This window comes from Corylus avellana, chromosome ca9, assembly GCF_901000735.1.
Source record: "Corylus avellana chromosome ca9, CavTom2PMs-1.0".
NCBI classification, from domain to species: Eukaryota; Viridiplantae; Streptophyta; class Magnoliopsida; order Fagales; family Betulaceae; genus Corylus; species Corylus avellana.
Window position 1 is genome coordinate 21,007,570 of NC_081549.1, and position 24,140 is coordinate 21,031,709.

At 35.6% G+C, this 24,140-nt stretch overlaps 2 protein-coding genes across 2 annotated transcripts; one reads left to right on the plus strand and one right to left on the minus strand.

Annotated features, from left to right (window-relative positions):
- Positions 1-1,099: 1,099 nt before the first annotated feature.
- On the plus strand, positions 1,100-2,194 carry LOC132162474 (putative F-box protein At3g17480). The gene has a single exon (XM_059572714.1). It carries the CDS (start codon positions 1,100-1,102, stop codon positions 2,192-2,194), a length of 1,095 nt encoding a protein of 364 aa, XP_059428697.1.
- A 5,329-nt stretch (positions 2,195-7,523) lies between these two features.
- Positions 7,524-9,041, minus strand: LOC132192212 (aquaporin PIP1-2). Its single transcript, XM_059607485.1, has 4 exons — positions 8,582-9,041; positions 8,191-8,486; positions 7,964-8,104; positions 7,524-7,857 (listed from the first exon to the last, which is right to left on the minus strand). Exons 1-4 carry the CDS (start codon positions 8,913-8,915, stop codon positions 7,765-7,767), a joined length of 864 nt encoding a protein of 287 aa, XP_059463468.1. The 5' UTR covers positions 8,916-9,041; the 3' UTR covers positions 7,524-7,764.
- Positions 9,042-24,140: the final 15,099 nt, after the last annotated feature.

Below are 24,140 nucleotides of genomic sequence, written 5' to 3' on the forward strand. Positions count from 1 at the left end.
GCAAATCTGACACAAAATTTCCAGATTAAGATTTAAAATGTGATAAGATTCGGGTCAAATCAAGCCGATCTGATTAAACAAGATTAATAAACACGTGAATCTTGGGTCAACATGCTTAACCCGAATAATCTGTATAAATTTAAATTACATTTAAAATCTATTTATATTGAACAATCGAAATAAGATGAAATTGGTTGTGTTCAGGTTAACCTAACATGCTATCTATTTATTAAATTAGTTATACGTACGGGTCGTGTCGTTTTATCTGTTTATTTAAAAGGGTTATGTCTGCAAGGATGAGATATTTGATCCATTTAATTAAATTGAACGGATTATGATTGGCTCATATAGTCGTATACCTATGATTCGATACGACGCGACACAAACCGACCTATAAACCCATTTTGCCACCCCTACTTTTTGGCTATAATAAAATTGAGAAAAAAAAAAAGTGCAAGTATTGAAATACCCATACTTAACCAGAATAATTAATCCCAACTAAATTGTCCATCTAAATGTGAATTTCTATATGTATATATGTTAATTTTAAATTATTATTTTTTCGACTATATATATATTGGGATTTATCTGGGACCTGTGGACCATATGGTAATGGGCCATGCATGCTCAGTCCGGTAGGCCTTTAACACAAGCACACACAATTAGAAGATAAATAAATTGAGATCGAATCTTAATTTCTTAAACCCTATTCTCCTCTAAACCAGCGACTTTGTCTAGCAACCCTTGTTGGAGGAGCAACGATATTTATATTTGAACCCTATTAGAACACTATATTTCTGAATGAATTGATTATTCACCGTTACCATTTCATATGGCTTGTATTGATATTTATAATGTTTACAGAGTATAACAAACTAATCCTAAGATAACTACACAATACAAAAAGGAGATAAGTAGAATACAACTTAAACACTACATTAGAGCTTATCCTTTATCTACACTTTGAATATCTATCTTATCATTAGGATCGCAATTATCAATTGCTGACATTTGAATATTTGAATGTGGAGTTGGTTTATCACATGCTTCAATAAATTCGACCAAGCAGCAACGCCGATTCACAGCTAGTAGTTGAGTCATGGTGATGCGGACCAGTTACTTGCCCGAAGATTTGCTCAGAGACATTCTCTTGAGGCTACCGGTCAAGCACCTCGTTCGTTTAAGGTTGGTATGCAAATCTTGGTCCACCTTACTAAAAAGTCGTGATTTTACGACCACCCGCCTCAACCGCTCTGCCAATCACGGCGGTCACCTACTTGTTTACCGTAAACGATGTACAAGCCATTCGCTGAGCTTGATATCGGTCAAAGCACTCAATGTGGCGGTCAAGATAGAAACTCCAGAAAAGATAGGAAGTCCAGGAAAAGGAATGGTGGTGGGTTCTTGCAATGGTTTAGTCTGTTTATATAATGGCGGGAGGAATATTACGTTATGGAATCCTGCTACTGGAGAAGACAAGATTCTACCTCCACTTGGCATCAACCCCAAGTCTCGGGCCAACCTCAACAGCGTAGGATTTGGTTACCATCTTAATGATTACAAGGTGGTGAGAATTTTGTATTCGCGCGGTGAACCTCTAGATCGTCCTGCCTCAACCCAAGTTGAGGTGTACTCAACGAGTACAGGTTGTTGGAGAGTATTCGATGCCATTGTGCCCTGTTTTATCAATAATCTTAACTCTTCGGTAATCTTGAAAGGAGTGCCCTATTGGATTGGTCATTCGTACAATACTTTTCGTTATACTTATAGGGAATGTGTCATATATTTTGACATGGGCAAGGAGGTGTTTCAGCAGATGCACACGCCGCCAGACGCGGAAGGTTCTTACAAGAAGCTCGGGGTATGGAATGAATCCCTGGCTTTAATCCGCACTCAATTGGTGGTGAGCGATTGCGTTGACATTTGGGCGATGATGAAAGATGATGATGGGGTTGACGAGCGTTGGATCAAAGTGACGAGGATTAATTCACCCTGTCCAAGTTTTGGGATGCTGCTGGGGTGTTGGGGAGATGGCGTGCTCGTATGGCAGAATGATCATAACTATAAGTTGTTGGTGTATGATCATAATATCAAAGCAGTAAACAAACTTTCACCTGATGCTGGGGTGGATCGCACATGCTCGCATATTTCTACCTGCATTTTTACTTACATGGAGAGCCTCGTTCCTCTGTGAGGATATAAAGATATGTAACAGAGCCCAAATTTGGTCTTTTATGTTCAATCTCATCATCTTATCTTATTTATCAAACCTTAGTTTCTCTATAAATATTGTTATTGTAATACGGTATAATATATTTCAATAATCCTCATCTGTAAATATTTGAATTCAAATAGAATTTGATCACTTTAAATATATTCTTATCTTATATAGAATTAAACTAATTTTGAAAAGTTAATAATTAATTGACTCCACTTCTTTAATTGATACGTTTGAGATATGCTACTGCCTACTAGCATTAGCCAATTAATTAATGAAGTACATACATACTTATTGAGTTATTGGCTCGTTTGGCAATATTTTTTAGAACAGTTTATATATATATATATTTGAAAAGGTAAAAATATTAATAAATAACTCAAAGCACAATATATATATATATATATATATATATATATATATAAACTACATCATAATTAAAAAGAAAAAAAAAATATAAAAACATTTGGGAGAAACAAACTGATCCAATTAAACGAAGAATCATCAATATGATGTTTGCAGCACAAGAAATATTTTCTTTATTTTATTTTGTCATGTCTAGTATTAATATATTTAATAGTCCTTGACAAGTTTTCATATTTTGAAATCATTGCATGATTTTTTTTTTTTTTTGTTGATAGTTTTGAATATATCCTTGTTAAAACCCAATAAAATCTTTGTTATTTGATCTCCATTGCATTAGGTAACTACAATAATATATTTCATACAATTTAAATATTTCATTTCTTAATTAAAGATGTATATAAACTGCTTATAATAATAATAATAATAATAATAATAAATTTATTCACAAGCTTCTAGCCTCCTATGAGAAAAGTTACCTTGTGCTCTAGTTTGCCTCTTGGCTCTTGGTGCATGTCGTCTCAGTGGTTTTAATGGTTTGGTCTCTTTGTACTCTATAGAGCTCTTTAAATGACATGACATTATATATATAAAAGCACACATAAATTGGAGAGGAAGGTAACAAGAAAAAGCTATAATTCGTTGATTTGTAGGGATGAGTAAATTGGGATAGCTATAATTTTGCCTCAAATAATATTGAGAGAAAAATAAAAAATAAAAAATTAGTGTAATGAAATATCAATCGATGATTATTGCAGAGCTTCTGCCTCCTTCATCTGCAGTCTGCACATTCTTCTTGACCATGAAATTACTGCATCTCCTTTTCTCTCGAGCCAAGCAGGGCCAATAACCAAACAAGCTTTCACAAAGATCCATGCATGGCTTCCAAGCCATACCCACTTGGAGGATATTGGGGCACCAGCTTGTCATAATCGCCACCATGATTTTCCTGGCTACCTTCACCAAGAACACCGTTCACCTGCTTCTCTTCTTCATCTCCATTAACGCCGGGTTTTGGTGCTTTCCTGGCTTCCTTCGGCAAGGAGCCAAAGGGTGGCCACCATCCCTTTGGCTCCTTAGGAGCCACCCCCATCCATCTGTGGGGATGGCTCGCCACCTCCAAACAAGCCAGATGAGGTGACCAGGCCACCCCCAAATGGCCAAGTAGCCACCCTCAAATTTTTTTCTTTTTTCTTTATTTATATATATATATATATATATATATATATAATTTTTTAATCTTTTTAATTTTTTTATAAAATATTTTCTTAAAAAATTAATTATATGACACATTGCGACATTTAATTGGTGCTGACATGGTGTTCTATTAAGTTTTGGACGGAATTTTAATGGAGGTACTATCTTCATCTTTATGAAAACCACAAGTACCTTATGTGATAAAAATGAAACCATAAAGGGAACAAAATAAAGATTTTAAACCCTAAGGGGAAAAAGAGTATTTAACCCAAACAAATAGCAAATATTTTTACAAAATAACTTTTTTTAAAAAAAAATAAATTGTGTGAAAATATTGTGCCTATTTGCGATGATTTAGTGGTAGCCAGATCTCTCAGACGGCCATTGTGAGACGCTAGATATATGACTCTAAAGGTAGCCATTGTGGGCTGCCAAATATGACTAGTAGGCAGAAATGACTTTCAAGTAGCTATTACAGGGCTGTGTCGCCAGATCTATTCGTGACCATAGAGGGGCCACCATATGGTGGCCAAAACACCATCCCAGCCAGGGGGCGGACCTACACAGGTCCTTGGGGGACAAATGTCCCCTCATAATTTTAAAATTACTCTTAAAATTTAAAATTTTGCTCCTAAAATTTATGAATTTTTATGAAATGTGCCCTCCAAAACTAAATTTTTACATTTTGTCCCCCTAATCATAATTGTCTAGTTCCACCCTTGATCCCAGCTAATGCTATTCACAAACCCTTAAAGATCATGTTTCAGTTTTATCATATAAATGACTTCTTTGATGGCCCTATCTATGGCTTCATCTGTCGGGCACCCCTCTTGTGGTACATCCATAAGAAACGACTCCATATTTTTATTTTACAATGCTTGCTCTCATGGTGCTGCCTCCAAGTCCCCTTGTTGCTATTGTATAAGTCATCCCAAGCAACTCTCTCAGGGCAGCCCTTTTCTTGGCTTTCAGGCTAAGAAACATTGGGCCGCGCCCTTTTATGGCACGCTTTCAATTATTTGTATTTTTTTTTAAAAAAACTTCAGTTTAGCCCCCTGAACTTCTAGCCAATTTGACAAACCCCTTCAAACTTTGAAATCTCTCACTTTGAATCCTTGAACTTTGAATTTCTCTCAATGTGGACCCTCCGTTAGATTTTAAACGTTACATGACGTTTATACCCCTGACTTTTGTATAAAATTTCAAGTTCCAAAACATTTTTTTATTTAAAAAAAAAACGAAAATCAGAAATATTTTGATCTTTTTTTGTATTTTTAACGGCTAAAATTGACGGAGGGGTCCATATTGAGAGCAACTGAAAGTTCAAGGGGTCAAAGTGAGAGATTTGAAAGTTTGAAGGTTTGTCAAATCGGCTGAAAGTTCAAAGGGTTAAACTGAAATTTCCCCTTGATTTTTTTTTTTTCCTCGAGCACTATATTTTTTTTGTTTGTGGACCCTCTCTTCTAATTTGTTTATTGTTTCAAAAAAGTTTAATCTTGCCCCCGAAAAAAGAAAGTGGGAGAATATTTTTGGTGGATCCCCATTCACAATATTCTCAAATAATGGGTAAGGGAGCGGCATGGTCTTATTCGTGGCTTAGGATTTGGGCCAACTCCTTCATCTTATTGTGATTTGAGTTCCAACAAAAACCTAGCTAACAATGACTTCAAAGAGGAAAGGATGAGAGATAAAAGAAACAATACAAGAACTAAAGGGTCAGTTGCAATCTCAGGCGGATCAATTGCAAGCTCAAGCAATTGATGAATGCACAAGAGACTTATGTTTTTTGGACGAATAGATTTTTCATTCGACACAAGACTCTATACAACAGACTCATTCATCTTATTTGGTATGGTTATTTGAAATTTTGTGTCATCTAGTATAATCACATTAGTTGTTTATTTATAATTTTAGATTGGAGACATGGCTAAGTGGTGTGCATAATCAGGGTTCTTCACAAGCAGAAACTTGCACTATATGTAGTACTTTGCTTGCATTTGATTTACATACTTTTTGAACCTACATTTTCTTTTAGTTGAATGAAAGTTTTGAAGTAATTTCTATTTCAAATAACTCTCATGATTTGATAGGCCACTAACTCACTATCCATGATGTGGAGAGAAACATGGGTTTAACTGCCCATGATGTGGAGAGAAACGTGGGTTATGTTAATAGAGAACGTGTGTTAATGGGTAGTTTTAGTATAGTCTTTAAATACTAGTTAGTGAGGGTTGTTGGGATATGATGATTGTGTAGAGTCCTAATTCTGTTGTGGTTCAACTCCCACCCTAAGTAGAGTATTATCTTGTTCTGACTGGGACCCACTAGGGGTATCAGAACATATTATCTTGTTATGTATTTGTATTGTGGTAGAACTCCAACCTTAAGTGGAGATTTGTAACGTGTATTGTCTTTATATTATAATAAATATTAGTTGTGTTTCTATTATCTATTTGGGACCTATCAATTGGTATCAGAGCATGGCTACTAATCGTGAGAGGATTGAATCTTTGGAGGCAGACGTATATGACGTTAAGGAAGGCATTCAACGCTTGGAGGAAGAAGCAACTAGCTCCGCCGATCGCATGCAAAGAATTGAAGAAGCCTTAAATGAAATCTCAACTCTTCTTTCAGTACAACATGGACCAGTTAACCGTCAACCATACTGCACGTATGAGCAGGGTGGTCCTTCAAGAGGTTGTCAGCAAAGGAGGGCCAACGAGTCAAAATTGCAATCCATAAATTACTACCCAACCAATGTACCAACTGTTAAGAAAATCTCTTGGGATGAGATGCAAAGGAGACGTGCAAAGGGTTTGTGCTTTAATTGCAATGAGAAATTTGTTCATGGCCATAGATGCAACATAGTGCAAGCTTGTCTAATTGAAAGAGATGGGTCTGTTATGGCAGAATTGGGAGAAGATAAAAATGAAGAAAGTGAAGACATTAATTCAATGGGAACATCTGCCACCAGGGGACATGTTCAGGAAAGTGGTTACAAACCTTCAACTTCAAATTCTCACGTTAGACCTTGAGGACAAGATACTTGCTGAAGAGGGGAGGAATGATAGGCCACTAACTCACTATCCATGATGTGGAGAGAAACATGGGTTTAACTGCCCATGATGTGGAGAGAAACGTGGGTTATGTTAATAGAGAACGTGTGTTAATGGGTAGTTTTAGTATAGTCTTTAAATACTAGTTAGTGAGGGTTGTTGGGATATGATGATTGTGTAGAGTCCTAATTCTGTTGTGGTTCAACTCCCACCCTAAGTAGAGTATTATCTTGTTCTGACTGGGACCCACTAGGGGTATCAGAACATATTATCTTGTTATGTATTTGTATTGTGGTAGAACTCCAGCCTTAAGTGGAGATTTGTAACGTGTATTGTCTTTATATTATAATAAATATTAGTTGTGTTTCTATTATCTATTTGGGACCTATCATGATTGCTTGTGTTGTAGGTAAAAACACAGTATATATAGCTAGCTGTAGTGGGATCATTTGGTGGGCTTCACTCTGTTAATTTTGCAAGTTTTTCACTGGATAAACAGAGCCCTTTATGTATTCAATATTTCATCAGTTTTTGTATTGTAATAAAGTTGGAAAAATATTTTGAAGTTGAAACTTCATATATTTTGGAATTTTGAGTTCCTATTCATGATTTGCAATCAATACATGCAGTTGCTGCATTTGAGTAATGTTCAAAATTACCTCCGTTAGGGTACATTGAGGGGAAGGAGAGAGCTTCAAAATGACATTATTTTAATTGGAATGTTGTAATTATACATCTGCCATTCTTGATCTTCAGTACTTACAGAACAAGCAAACTCAATACACCTTGTCTGCTTGTCCGTTTTCAAACATAAATAAAATACCCAGGTAAAAACAACAGGAGTCAGGATAGAAGGGGAGATTTACCCAACGGGTAGGATAATTTAGATACCAATCAACCACTTTGCAGGCCATTGCTTCAATGATGTAATCATTTAGACTTGAATGGAATGGCCCTAATCACAATCTGATGGTACAAAGCAGCAAGTGCTGCCCCAATGAAAGGTCCTACCCAAAATATCCACTGCACCAGAAGAATTTAACAAGAAATTGTCAGTGAATTCTGCAAAACATCTGCTCTCTGAACAAAGCTTTCCTCAAAATAATAGAGAAGAACGATAAAAACTTACATGGTCATCCCAAGCTTGGTCCTTGTTGTAAATGAGGGCTGCCCCAAGACTCCTAGCAGGGTTGATGCCAGTACCTGTGATGGGGATGGTGGCCAAGTGAACCAGAAACACAGCAAACCCAATAGGCAATGGCGCCAAGATCTGAACATAAAAAGTAGAATTGTGTGGTCATTAAACTTGCAGCCATTAATAATTAGAAACAGAGATGCATAAGATCTTTTGCTTACAGGAACGTGGGAATCCCGGGCATTTCTCTTGGCGTCGGTTGCAGAGAAAACAGTGTAGACGAGCACGAAGGTGCCAACAATCTCAGCTCCAAGGCCATCACCCTTTGAATACCCCTTGCTAATGGTGTTGGCACCGCCACCAAGCCTCTCGTACTGGCTTTTCTGGAAGCCCTTTACTACACCAGCGCCGCAGATGGCTCCCAAACACTGCATTACTATGTAAAACACCGCCCTCGTCAGCGACAGCTTCCTTGCCAAGAACAGCCCAAAAGTCACAGCAGGGTTGATATGACCTCCTGCACCACCGCCACCCCCACACAAACACAATTAGTCCTCTCAAAATTTCACACCGGCGGATCAAACCAGAAATATGTTTTTTTTTTAAGCTTACCTGAAATCCCAGCTGTGCAATAGACAAGAGCAAAGATCATGCCGCCGAAAGCCCAAGCAATGCCTTGAATACCCACAGTCGAACACTTGGAAGGCGACTTGACGACACCCATCACCGTTAAAACGGTGATGTAAAGAAACAAGAAAGTGGCAACAAACTCGGCTATGCCAGCCCTGTAAAAGGACCATGATGATAACTCCCCTGGCTCAAAGAGTGGCGCCGCCGGTGGCTCCTGGTAGTCCTTGCTATCTTGGCTCTGAGCAGCTGTTCCGATAGGTTGCCTCTCTCTGTACCTGTTGGCTCCCAGCCTCACATCTTCATCCTTCCCCTCCATTTCCTCTTCTCTCTCTCTCTTAGGCAATGTGCTCTCACTATCCTTTGTGTTTGCTCTCTAGGCTTTGTGGAAGCTTGGGTTATTGAGTGCAGTGAGAGGAGTGCGTATTTGTAGGGAAAGTATGGGACAAAGGGTGGCAGGTGTTGTTGAATTCCTTTTGAGAATGAACTGTGCATTGTCGTGACCTCCCACCGACCCATGTATTCATTCATGTTCACCCACCTTATCAGAGCTTGCTTCTTGGCTTGTAATCATCATGGCTGTCCTTGTCTTTCTCATTTGTAAATCTCACTTTGCTTATTTACTTTGAAACCTATTTACTTTGAAACCATCCCTTGACTTCCAATCAAAGTTTGGAAATGATGGCAAAGCTTGATTGGATGAACCACTCCAAGAAATAGAAGTGATAGACGTTGCACTAGAAGGGTGCATGCGTATGCTGTAATAATGGTATATACATGAGCTTTCAAGTTTGGTCCTAACTTGAAATTGAATTCTGAAATTTCAATTGCAATTACGTAATCTTTAATGGGTTTAAACCCGAACTTCACAATTCATCCTCGTTTCGGTAAAATATTTTGCACGTTGAAACTCACTTATTAAGAAAAAATTTGAATTTAATCTACATATAAGAAGAAGTGTTAAAATATAAATTAAATGTTAAAATGAATTATATTTAAAGTTGTGCTTGAAATCTCTTTGGTCGTTAGAAAACCCTACCGGCAATGTTGAACAATATTTTATTATAAAAATGGAAAACTATTTATTAGTTTTTGAGTTTGTAATTGTATCAAATTGATCTTTAGGGTATCAAAAGTACGAAATTGATCCTTAAGGAAAGCTATTTTTCTAAAGTGATTTTATTGGCGGTTGTTTGAACCCTTTAAATGTAAATGTGAATTTACATCATAATAATCGTCGATCGACATATGACATGACTGATGACTCCGTTTACTTTAAAATTATAAATTTATTTTTACAATAAAAAAATAATAAAAAAACAAACCGCCCATCACCGCCGGATGATCAATAGCAAACCACTACCGACCCTACTATGAGCTATTAAACCAATTCGTTAATATACAAGCAGTATGCTATCTCTCATTCAAAATCACTAGTTCAAAGAAGCATACCCATCTAGAAAATTCGTTATATTATGCCATGCACCCACAAATACACCAATAGAGATTATATGGGTATAAAAAATTGTTGTGGCTTAAAACGATAAGGTTGGTCAAGTGATGAAATTTATATTCCAATAAAGTGATTAACGAAGTCTTTTCAGCTTGGCTACGATATATATATATACACAGAGAGACAAATAAGTATAAATTTATTATACATTTATCCCCATTATCACTTGGGAGTTGGGGACTTATAATTACTCATAATGATTGTGCATGATGATGCTGGCACAAATGAGAAACAATGGGTATTGATAATTATCACGAGCCACCTCCATTGACCGACCAGTGAGAGTTGGACTGCGGCGAAGCCACAAGAACCACAGAATAGAAAGCTGGCAAGAGACAGCAGCCACAAGATTACGAGTAAGGACAACCGACTTTTGCCGCCCAGATCTTATTTTCATGCATTTTGATGCGTCATGTGCGCTTTAATTTGGACTGCCCAACGGGCAAATTTGTTGTTATTATTATTTTCTTTTTAAAGTAAGGCTTTAGGCTTTTATGAATCAAATCATGATGAATCGGCTTGCTTAGTAATTACAATATTTTCCTTCTAAATTTGCTTTAAACATTGTTGAATCGATGCTTTCACTAATCAATGAGTTGTTTCATTCACCTCCTTTTTAATGTGTCTTATATTTATATATCATGAGTGTCTTTCCTTCTGCAAAGCATGTACTACTTTTAATGCATCTTCTTCGACTAAGACACGTTGAAATTTTAAATCTTCTACTAAATTTCACAACCTTCTATGATGCTAATGCTTCTTTCACCGTTGGATTTAATATGAAAGGCTTTGTGGAATACATAGATACCAACACATTCCCTTCATGGTCTCTTGTAATCATTCTTACACTCATCTTCATTTTTGTTTTGTCAACGGCAACATCTCAGTTTACCTTTACCGCAACTACCGGGGGTATTGACCACCTTAGTTTTTCTACCAATCAATCGTGTACATCATGGTTCCTTAAGCAGCGTGAAGCCTTTCGAAATTCCTCAATTGATTCTTGTGAACTCCTTACTAGTTGGAATGGATGAGTAAAATCACCTACAAATACTATCTACGGATTGTAGCCACCATCTCAAACTCTTCTTCACCTACTCTCTCTCCATTAGCCTTTCTAATATGCTTGGGAAATCATCTTCATCATTGGACGGACACCTCAAATAGTTGATCTTTCTGTCCAGTAGGACTTATGGCCAAAATGCATATGCTTGCAACTTCTCCTCATTAAAAATGTCCTTGATTAAAGAAACATTCCACCAATTTATCTCTTCATTTATTAGCTCCTTTACACCTGCTTCTTTGTCAATAATTATGAGTAATTCTAGGTGGCCTACTTGTGTCCTACTAAGAATGATATGGCTATTAAAATCACCATTGGGCTTGTGATTGATCATTATTGAATTTTGATCAAAGAGTAATTTTAATAGCCACATCATTTTTAGTAGGAAATAAGTAGGCCTTCTAGAATTACTATATAATCCTTACTAGTGATTACACCACATAAGATGTAGGAGTCAATGCCCATATATCTCCCTAAAATTTTAATAGAAAGCCTCGCCACCACTCTTCATACTAATTCTGCTTTTGGAAGTCTTTAGATTCTAGAAAATTTTCTTGCAAATAATATTTTCCTTTAAAAATTTGAGCCATCAGAGTGTTAGGATAGTAGTAGTACAATAGTATCACCATTGTTTTGTATTGAAACATTCCAAATCTCAAAATCTTAACCCACCTTGATACTTTTGAGTGTTTCATTCTAGATTAGCTCATCCATGCAACTTTGGCCTTAATTTTCTTTGTGCTCTTACCAAAATTTAAGCATCAAAGTATTTATCTACCGTCATAAAATCTTAGGCATTTGAAAGATGCTCATATTGTATGTGGGGATTGCATGAATTAATGCTTTTAAGTAAGATTTCCTTTCCCGCTTGTAACATAAATTTCTTCTTCCAACGATTCAGCCTACTCCACAGAAGTAACCCCAAGTACTTCTCGATCATATATCTTTGTGTTGAACATTGCACACCTACAATGGAGAGAGTATGGTCCCTTACCTTGCTTCTTGTATTTCTGCCAAAATAAATTGATGGTTTCTCCTTATTGAGTTTTTATCCCGATACTCTTTCATATATGTTCAAATCTAGTGAAGAGTTTCTGTTCGACCAAAATGAAAATCTCGTTTGAACGAGATTAATTGCAAAGTGAGCTTCAATACTCTAATTTTTTTAGATCATCGATACTACATAGTGAGCTTCAATACTATTTTGTGAGTGTTTTATGTTTTGGTCATTTAATTTGTTAATATTTTTGTTTTGAAAAAAACAAAATGGCTAATGGGGAAGTCAGGCTTAGATCCAACAAATTCTTTGAGCCACGCAGCCACGCTAGACCCAGGCTTCTCTTTGTGGCTGGGCCTTATTTATTTTTTCCACTGATCATTTTGAGCTGCATACACGAACTTGATTTGTTTTGGTTTGGGCTGTAGACCAAATTCGGGCTGTAAGCTTTCTCTGGGCTTTGTTTTGAACCTCAATTTGTTTTTGCCTTTTTAATTGGAAGGCCTGCTAAATGTTAACAAGCTTTTTATTTAAATTACAAGTTTACAAAAGAACAAAAAAAGTGGTTGGATCTTTTCGAGGAAAAGACGGGCAAAAGGTGATTCCAATTGGATTTGGCTTCGATTTAGATTGGAACAAGACACGTCTCCCAATCAAATTAGGTCCAAATTGGACCCAAATCGAATTTATCTCAATCATGATTTTTTGTTTCCTAGTGCAGTCGATTCTTACCCCCAAAAAAGAGTTTTGTCATAATTTCACCTAATTCAAAAGAAAAAATACTAGAAAGTCAAATAAATGAATTTAATTTTTTTTTAAAATTTATGTGACCGACCGTGAGTGGCAGACAAGAGATAAAGAATTGTATTTTTTTAATTTAAAAACTCTTGTCATGTCAATTTAAAAAAAATTATAGATTCATTTGTTTAACTCTCTAACACTTTTCATTCAAAAGCATATAAGAAGACAAGCTGACCGAATTCTTCACATTCATTACTCACTTTTCTGTTCGTGGTCAACATGTTTAGATGGATCTATCAAGTAAGTTAGGTAACGTTCTCAAAAAAAAAAAAAAAAAAATGTAAGTTTGGTAACCTACTACAAAGAAACACTTTAACGATTGATGTGGAAGGTACATGAATTTATCTCAATCATGATTTTTTTTTTTTTTTTTGTCATTTTTGTGGTTAAGTAATTTAAGGAAGAGGGAGGAGATATGTGTAAAACTTGGTAAATAGGTCTCCTAATTTATCAGTTAATAAAAAATAAATAAAAATAATTCAATAAATATAAAGGCCTATGTGAGAATTTGATATATAGAAAGATGTTTGTGGTTGCCCAGGCCCAAGCTGGGTAAGGTCTGCCCAAAACTCCAGGTTCTAAGCCCAATCCCCTAAGTGCAGTTGGGGTTCATGGGCAACGGCTGGCCCATTTTTAACCAATAACAAGGACTCAAGCCCTCCACCCAGAGCTTTTCATCGCTCGTGTAGATTTTCCTAAATGGGGAACCTGCAATAGTTGTTGATTCTACGGGTTAGTGATGATTCTAAGGGTTAAAGTATGGATGGCAATATGTGTTCCGTGTTGGGTTAGGTTTTAGTCGATCTTAATTTAACTCATTTAATTAAATAGGTTAGACTCTTCAATCTTAATCCGATAATTTTATATTAAGTTTGTGTCAAGTTCTCGGTCATGTATAAAATTATTAGCCCTTATGTTGCATGTCGGATTCAGATTGTATCAAGACATGAGTATAAAATTATATAAATCAACCCTAACTCAATCCATTTAATTATATAAATCAACCCCACAACTTTAACTGACTAATTTTGTATTATGCTTGTAATCGTATCAAAAATTAACAATCTTAGGTTAAAAGTATAACTAAATTAGCGTCCAATGATTTTTGGATCCACAATTAGACCCTTAATAATTGGTATCAAAACAAAAACCATTATGAATTCGAGTTGTGGAAATAACAACTTATAAGGTGGTGAAAATTTAAGGGTTTAACCAAATTAGCATACAATATTCATAAGGCTTTTGAATAAGTAGTAGGCCCTAGATACAAACATCGAGGATTATAGCTCTTGATTGTAGAATCAAACATTCTTTTTTCTTTCTTTTTTTTCAAAGAAGATTTTTGGAGCTTACCTGTTCTCTCTATATATTAGTTTTTGCATCAGGAACCCATGCCAATTTATTTAGCCTTAAAAATGAAAAATTTGAACTTGTGTAGTAGTGCTTGTTTCTCTGTAATAGTGCCAACACCTGTTAAAAGGAAAGCATATTCAAGATTTTATGATCACCCATTCACCCATTCAGAACAAAGAGCAACTAATTAAGCAAATTCCCTGTTGACTTTGCTTGGAATCTCCTTTTTCATGCCCCGAAATTCATGTGGCTGTGTGTGTGTTTCTTGCTGTCTGCCACAATATGTCCAATCCATTCGTGTAATATTGGAGGAGGCAAATGATAGTGGGAAGACAATGAGAGATAGAGAAATTGGGTTGGAAGGAAACACTTCAATTCTTTTAACTCGTTGTTCTTTTTGCTCTTTAGAATACAAAATTCTAGGAAGAAAAGGACAAAGAGAGAAAATATATGCCACCATTTGTTGTTAGCATATGTAAAGGCAGTTTTGCTTACTTCCTTTTTGTAAACTTGCACTCAAGGATGGGGTCCAAGGCCTCAATTAATCGAATCTCACTAAGTAGAATTCAATTTCCCGCATTGAGTTTTCTTCTAAACCGATTTGAAAGAAAATCTTTCAACCTAATCTGTTAATCTAACGTATGTTTTTAGAGCGTGTAATTCTCACAACATTTTTAGTAGATTTTAACATATCATATGACATGTGTCTTTAATATATGTGATTTAAATAGAAATATGCATGGTTGGACCGTGCCAGCAGTGTGCGAGTGGAATATAATATTCTTATTTGCTTACGGTTTTATTGAAAAGTTGAAAACATGAGAAAGGATATTTGATGTATTATATAGACACGTAAGTATGTGAAAAGATCGACACACAAAATAGCAATATCTCTCTTGGTTTGATTTTGAGGGTGCATAGTTGTATCTAGACTTTGGATATTGTGGACATCGCTCTTGTAGCGTGTTCCACTACCGACAAAAAAAATCTCTAGCTGCTAATTAAAGAGTTGACTACGTAGAATAACTTCAGCCGTTGATGCAAAAAAGATACCGAATTTATGTTTCCGCTCTATTATATGGCTAACATTAGGAAATTAGGTAAATGATGAGCATCCAAGGCTAAAATTTTCCCTTCACACAAAGTCAGCAAATTTGAACAGAGTAGGTAGGGCATAATGCATTCACAAACTAACAAAGGATAAGTCTGAAATGAGTGAAAAGCCAGGCTAAATGGAAAAGCAAAGAGAAAGAAGTTGCACGTGTAAAGGGAGAAGCAAAGCGTACTCCTTTTCTATCTTTCTTTCTCATCAACTCATGAAATTTCTACAACTTTCATCCCTGCTGCATAAAGGGTCCCTAGAAGTAAAAGTATGGATTCCTTATTTCCTTAGGAGACTTAGAAAAGACTAGTGAAAGAAAGAAATGCCCCTTTAAAGCTTTCATCTATAGATTATTAGTATATGTGGCTCGAAGCTGTCCTCTACTACTATCTTTATATTTCACGTGTGGAGACATTCTCAGTGCTTCTTAGTATTGCAAAAAAACTTTCTAGGAGAGATCTAATCATGTCAAAGGGTATCTCCAAGTCAAAAAGATCCCCACAAATTCGATGGTTCTTATCTTCTTAAGGGACAAATCATTTCCATTACTTTCATCTTAATCGGACATGAAATGTTAGGAACCGAAAGAGAAGAAATAAACCAAACAAACAAAAAGAAACACCGGAATTACACTTTTCACTCAAATTAGAGTTACGTGCACGGAGTTGCTCCAATTTTTCACTATTACGAAGATGCTAATACAAAGGAGTTTACAACATGATGAATATATACGTTACCATGTTCAACTATTACTAGGTTACAATCCCAAAGGTTAAATATCGTAACCACCTTCTCAATAAAATTTTGGGTCGGGGTTCCGTATAGAGATCAAGCTTAACATAACATATTATTCAAGTGAGACTTGTTTTTAATGAGACAAATATTGAGCCAAATAGACTTTTACTCCTCTGCTCTTTTTGGGCGAGAGAGATCAATTATAGTATTGGGTTACTTACCAAAAACCAAAAAAATGATCAATAGGTTGAGTTTTGAGGCGTATATAGTTTGCTTTTAAGAAATCTTCGCCGTGCTCAATTTGTTTATGTTAGAACAATTAACCACATGTTGAGGAAAGTTAATTTAGCACAAAAGTTTGTCAAAGCGGACCAGTAGAGGATAACTCCGATGTTTAAGTCAGTTTAATCGAGGAGAACAAACTAATAAAGTGAAAGATAACATTTAAGAGATTAATGAGACAAAAGTCCACTTTTTACCTGGTGCTCACTGCCTTTTATAGCCAATCTATGGTAACTACTAGCCATGTCACACGCTTTTATTGAAAGCTTTCTTGTTGGTGCATTTTTTTAAGTCCCGTGACTCTTGCAAACAGTCACCTCATGCTGAGATCACGAGGACCATTGCTGACATGCTAAAAGAGAAGATTCGGCATGAAGTTTTGTGGTTGTACTCGAGTCGATTGGTCAATGGATCGAACATCGGGCAATGAGGCCCAGCAATGTAGAATTATTCGAAACTTGAGCATATTTGAAAGTCTAGCTAGCCCTCCCTCCTCATTTGTCAAAAGTCGAAATGGCACATCAATCATTTATGTCTAAACATATATGTGGATCCAATATGAACATCACATAACAAAAAAATATATCCTCCCAAAGGGATTATTTCTGTGAATGACATAAGGCATGTCTCAGCAATGGGCTTTGGAATTTGACAGCTCTGCTCAACTCCCCTTGTCAAAGGTGAGCACAGCGTCACGTGGAGGGATCCCAAGTGTGTGAAACGTGGCACCGCATCAGGGGGTGGGGGAGGGGTTGGAGAGTGGGAGCGTAGGGGGGTGCATGTGTGAAGAGGATGGTTTTGTTGGGCAGCTGTCTTCTGTCATAGGAAGTAAGCACGTGACGGGCACGAGGGTCCCCCCCGAATGTCTGTCTTCGATTCCTCCAAGTTATTAAATGTAAACCTCTCTCAGCCTCTTTCAATACCTCCTATTATTATCAGTCGGTCATGGAGGACATTAATTCTTGACAAGCTTCATACTTATAGCCTCTCAAATTTACATTAAATTGCACAAAACAGCAATGTGGCTCTTGTCTTTCACTTGGGTAAGCATGTTGGCAATGGGTCCGGGATCCGGTGAGGATGGGCTATCGCATAACAGCTAAGATCAAACGTCATACTGAGAAAAAGGGGATAAAAATCTTCTTTCATTTTATTGTTAAGAATAGATTGTACAGATCTAATAATGTACATTGATTCAATATGACTTGATGGTAGTCTTTTTTCTTTTTTTTTTTACGGCACCAGTCATTTGTTAGTATTTAATGACTTAACACTAGGCTCATTTTAATCCAGTCTATATATTGTTCCGTTCTTGACTCGACTACAAAACCGTAATTTATTCAATTTTATACTCGACTGCTTCTGATACCAAATTATATAAACTTTGAGTACAATTCACATCTGAAAACCTTAAGTAGAATTCACCATTGAAAATCAGTTTAAATACAATTAGTTAAAATTGCATTTAAACCATTTAGTACACTTAAAATCATCTCATATATAAAATTTAAAATGAGGTAGCATCATCATATACACTATTAAATACAACAAAATAAAATCGTAACCATAAAATCAATCATTTCAATTACAATTTCAATTCAAGATCTTATTCCGAGAAAAAAGCTAGTCAAGTTGTGAGGATGGTGAGCAATAACTTCACAATGGTCCTTATCTTCCATATATGGGACCATATCTAGAGGAAAACCAAGGTATATATTGTACCTCCATAAAATATTGGGTCCCAACCATTTCCATTTATCCTTACCATTCATCAATTGGACCACGATTGACAATGGCCTTCCCTTTTTGACCATAGAAAAATAAAAAATAAAAAAATAAAAAATAAAAAATCCACCAATCCGTCTCCCCTAGAATAATTATAGATTTGTACAATGTAGTGGACCTTTAACAACCAAAAGCCCTATTTATGAAAGGAAAAATGAAGGGGTTCTCATGGCCACAAAAACCCAAAAAAAAATTCAAACCCCGCCAGGATTGAAGGGGGAAGATATTGTACAAGGAAGAAGCATTGAAAAGATTGATGGGAAATGAAATCTGGGGATTATCCCATTAAGCCTGGAGAGTTGTCAAGAGCACCTCGCCACCAATGGTTGTTTCATCAATGGACAACGATGTGCACTGAATTCTGCCCTCAGCGGACAGCTGAGAGACAGACCCCATTGCCCTCGCAACTTGCGAGGAGAAAGTGGATGAGGGTAAGCACCAGTGCACCACCTCTTGAAAGGAGCCGGTTTTATTATTGCATAATTCATGTAGGGACTATGTGTTCCCATGGTGCCTAGCTAATGTTAATGTATGACCTTCCCTATTATATTGCATGAATTTAGCATGTCATGTGGGACGAATTTCATGTCATTTGTACTTTTTTGTGCCATTTTTTCTTTTTTCTTTTTTCTTTTTTTTTTTTTCATTGCAATTAAGGATATCCCAATTTTAGGTTCTTTCCCAATTTCAGGTAAACTTCTAATTTTACACCACCTTGCTAAGATTGGAAAAATGATTGAATTGCTACAACTTTTACTATTATCAATCCCTTATTAACTCGCATGGCACTTCATATCTTATAGAAATAAGTGCCATTTGGACTGTTACATGACAGTTCTTTCCAATCTAATTGGTGCCTAGTGATGGAAGCCAAAATTTTTTATGGCATTCGAAGCCATAACTTTTTATGGCATTCTGTAAGGCATGTTTTAAAAGTCGTTCACATGAGCAGAGCGACACTATTGCAACTGAACACTGACCTTTCTTATATGTGATGTGAGCCTCATTTTCTTTTAAAATTCTTCATTCTATTACGTCTAAGGCCGATATCACAATGCATAGTTTTCATAAAAATTGATAACTTCCTTTGAGCAAGTTTCCAAGTTTGTCTACATTTATGTTCTTGCATTAGTTTCTAGTTTCATCTAATAACCCTAAGCTTTATTGGATTATCCTCTAAACATACGTTACTTTTCTATTTCTAGGTAGTTCATTCGAACAGAATATCGAACGAACTACTGAACAAGGTATTCTACCTCCTGTAGTCCGGACGTTATGACTAATTAGTTAAAACATGTTCTCCACGTTCACCCTAGATTTGTTCACACGACACCCTTCTCTTGTGCGAACGGAAAATAAGGTATGCTAGTTCAGCATCGACCTTTTATGCTGAGATCGAACAGCCTAGTGGAGCCCTTTCGCTGACGTGCCGAAAGGAGCTTGGGCCCTCTTTTGGTCTCGTGCTGAATGTAGGCCTGCATTCTTTGAACTCAAAAAAGAATTAACTCTCAACAAAGTTGTAACACTCCTATCCGTACTAATAATATGTGCATACAAACAAAAATAATTCAGGCCGATCGAGGACCAAATTGTAGCACACACCAGGGTACCAATTGGGGCTCAAAATAAATATAATCTGCATGTTAGAGAAGAACATGGCCACATGGGTTACAAGGTGGCCTATCCATCCGTTAAAGATTTAAGCAGCTCATCGAAAAAATACAACTATCACTCTTTGACTGAGATAAGGTAGATGGGATCGATGGATTATGTAACGAATAGAATTAATGCTCAATAATCTTATGACTGCCAACTCAAAAATCGAGAATTTTCTGCAGAACACGATGCATAGCCTGCAATCCTTATATTAATTAAACACGTCATTTTACTGCCATTATTATTAATTAAAGCAGCAAATCTGGGTTGACTAGCTCGTCATATATATATATGCAGATCAGTAAAGATCAGAACTCTGATCACTTTAAAATATCTTAACTTCCTTGTGTGTTTTTTAATGGTTTAAACGGTTTTCTGTTATTATTGCAGGTTCGATTATGATTTTGGTCTCTCAGATCACTAAGCATGTGACACTAATTATTTCTTGATTCCCTAGCTATGGCAGTCACCCTCTCAATAAAATAGGAGGAAAAAGATTGCAATATAAAAATTTTAGTGGGATATATATATATATATAGGCTCTCAATTTATAAATTTAAAATCAGTTAAGCATTAAAATATCGTATACACCACTTTTTTACAAATCTTATAGAAAAATATTTGGGGTGCTACATGCTACAGCTTTTTTTTACTGCAATCTCATTTCAAACTCACATGGTAGTTTATATTTTTTTGAAAATGAGTACTGTTACGGGGCAATTAAAGCGTTAATAATGGATATAATAAGTATCATGTGAACTGTCGTGTCCATTTGTAAACATGATAATCGTTATATAGTTTGTAAGAAATTTGTAGTGAAATGTGTAATAACCCTAGGAGCTTTTAAAGTTTTATGACGTGGTAACTCTTTTTTATCATTAATTTATAAAACAGAAATACAAATAGTAGAAAGTGTGGGACACAAATTTGTTTAAGTTTTATGAATGAAATATTTATAAAAACTTTGACTAAAAAAAGTAGACAGCTATGGTTTCAGAGCAAGAAACACCGAACAACTCGAAAACCATGGATTTTCTGTCAAATGAAGTACTTAGATGAACAAGCAAGGAAACACTAATCGGAAGCTTGCCGAGAAGTGGCACTGTGGGAACTGGGAGTCTGGGACCCTCTTTTTCGGCGTGCAACGAGGGCAAACTTGCCCAACTTTTCCTCATCACTTTCATAGCCTCTCAATAAAAATAAATAAAAATAAATTATCTTCTCATTTTTAATTATGAAAAAAAGTGTACACCAATTTGCAATAATAAACTCTCTAGAGTTTTAAATATTTAAAAAATATATATATCTCTAGAGTTTAAAAAATGATTTAAGATTCTCTAGAGTTTAAAAAATAACATCTTTTCATCCCAAATCCTTATTTGAATATTTAACATAAGCAATTATGAAACCATGTCCAAATCCTTAGAACTGGTTCTCTTCTAGCCAGAAAAACCCTTCCTGATGTACTTGACATATTTAACGTATCTTTAGATTGCCACGTCAATTCTAATGTAATTCAATATAAAACTTTATTCTCAACCCATGTAATACTAATAATAATAATAATAATAATAATAGACTAATTTTACACTTTTTTTTTTTCTTCTTTTTTTAATTATAATAATGAAGTGGGTATTGGGCTGGTGCCATGCCAGGGTCTCCTGGACCATCGCCACATGCCTTGTAGGCATAAAGCGAGGCAACTGACATTTCTCCTAATCCTACGCCTGATTATTACCCACTTTTCCAAAAATTTCATGTCGGTAAACTGTAATTGTTGGGCATCTATCCGAGACCAACTAATTAACTACTGTGTCAGAACAAAAAAAGTCAACTTTTTCCATGCACGTTACCATTTTGCATTCTGGATATTTGCGGTTCAAGTTTACAACACGTGATTACTTTGATCTCCGATTATTAAGAAAGAAATGCTTGTTTAGTTGTTTACAAGGAAAGTGATTCTTTAAAGATAAAGAAAATAATGGTTTTAAGAAATGCTATACATTCTCATACTCTCAAATGCATATTTTCTATGATGATTGAATCAAAATTTTAACTGTTACGTCAAAAAATATGCATTTAAAAGTGTTAAAATAAAAATATGTATAACATTTTTTGGTAGTTTTTGTATTAACTCTTTTGTCGATAATGAAAATTCAATTCAAAATCTCCTTGCATCCTCTTAGAAATATTTAGGACTGATAATTTAACCTGTGACATGCAAATTCAACACGTAAAATTCGGATTAGGGTTGGGCTTAAACGGGTTCGAGTTATAAATAGGTCACCCGTTTACGACACATTTAGTAAACGTGTCGTGTCGTGTCGCCCGCCGGGTTCGCGGGTTGACACATTTGACCCGTATATATGTATATATATATTTATTAAACGTCTAAACCTAAAAACTCAACCCTAACAAAAAAAACTCCAATTCTGCCTCCCTTGTTTAGGAAGCAGAGGAAAGACTTGATTAGACAAAAAACAAAAAACCATTTTGGTATGACTATCAACGGTTAAAAACTATAATGAGTTTACATTCGGGTCGGTTCGGGCCGTGCCGGTTTATAAACAGGTAACACAACACGATTATGACCCGTTTATATAAATGGGTTCGTGCTGTGTTACCCATTTATAGACCGTGTCGTGTTTGGGTTGGGCTTAAACGTGTCGGGTCGTAATGGGGTTGGACACAAACCCGGCACGTGAACACGTTTTGCCAACCCTATAAATATCCTATTAGGTTACCTCTAAAATAGCTAAATTCGCGTATCTGGACAGACAGCCTGAGTTAAAGAAACTTTCTCAAATTCGATCTATAAAAATGACATGTGTTCGTCAAACATATAAAAAAACACAGTGTTTTTTAAAAGCAATGACAGAGTGAGAATAAAATCAACATATGTTCATGAATTTTTTATGTTTATAATAAGATGGATTACTTGAGAAAAAAGAGAATTTACGTTCAAATGTTGCATTTTCCTTTTGGAAATACAATTCCCATTTCCCACAAGCAGCTACGCACATTGTTTTTCCAAACCCTGAGGCATGAATCATGAATTAGGTCGTACATGCAGAAGAGGCCCACAGACTCAATGCCACATCGACTTTGGGGGTGTTTGGGTTAAAGTCGGATTCCAATAAGGAAAATTGAATCAGATTTTATTCCTGACGGGAATAATTAAAGTAAAACTCTGATAGAAGGTCCCCCAGCTTAAGAGTCTGTGCATTTCATCGATATAGGCATAATCTAGCATAGGTTAGAATCTTCTCTTCAATTTTCTTCTGAAATTTCGTTATTAGGATATTCTGCTTCAAATTAACATAAGCTTGAACAAATATGATTAGAAGGGACATGAATTTCGGAAGAAAATTAACGGTTAGCAAAAATGTTGTATAGATGGGCATGATGGTACTTCTACCAATTACTTGGTGAAAATGGTATTAGGTAGATTTAAAGTCAAACATTACTTTGAATAAATTTATCTTTAAAAAAAAAAAAAAGAGAGAGAAAATATATTTTACTTTCCCTATTATCTATTTTGTAAGTATGCATTTAAACTTTTTAAAAAGTGACATCGATGCCACATGCTACTATTGTATGTCAAATTTGACATTTTTCCCCACAAAATAACTTTGAAGTTATTAATAAATATAAATAAAAATATTCATTTGAAACGAAAATTACGGGGGCTAATATGAAAAGGGCTACCATTTTTGTGTTTTTAGGTTTTTTTTTTTTTAAAAAAAAACAAAATATTTAAATGGCTATTTTTAATAACTTTTAAGGGTATTTTGAAGAGAAAAATGCAAGAGTGTTTATTTTGATATGCAATTGTAGTATGGAAGGCCCTATGTTACTTTTAAAAGTTCGGAAGTATAAGTGCAAAATAAGTGATAGTTGAAGAAGCTAAAGTGTATTCCAACAAAAAAAATTTTTTAAAAAAACTCCATGAACTCTATGATAGTTCAAAATAGATGATAGTTTAGGGACAACTAATTAATGTCAACGGAGAGAAAGAAATAAATATACTAATGTCATCTGAGAGGAAGAAACTATAAATCTAAGGGTGAAGCTAAATAGCACGCTGGTGTGCCACGCATGCCAGCAAATTTTTTTTTTTTTAATATTTTTAATTAACAAAAAATTAGCTGGCGTGCGTGGCACGCCAGTGTGTTGTGTATCAGATCCCTAAATCTAAACATGATAGGTTTGATTTTTATTGGGGGGGAGGGGGAACAGGATTCTCTCCAGTCCATT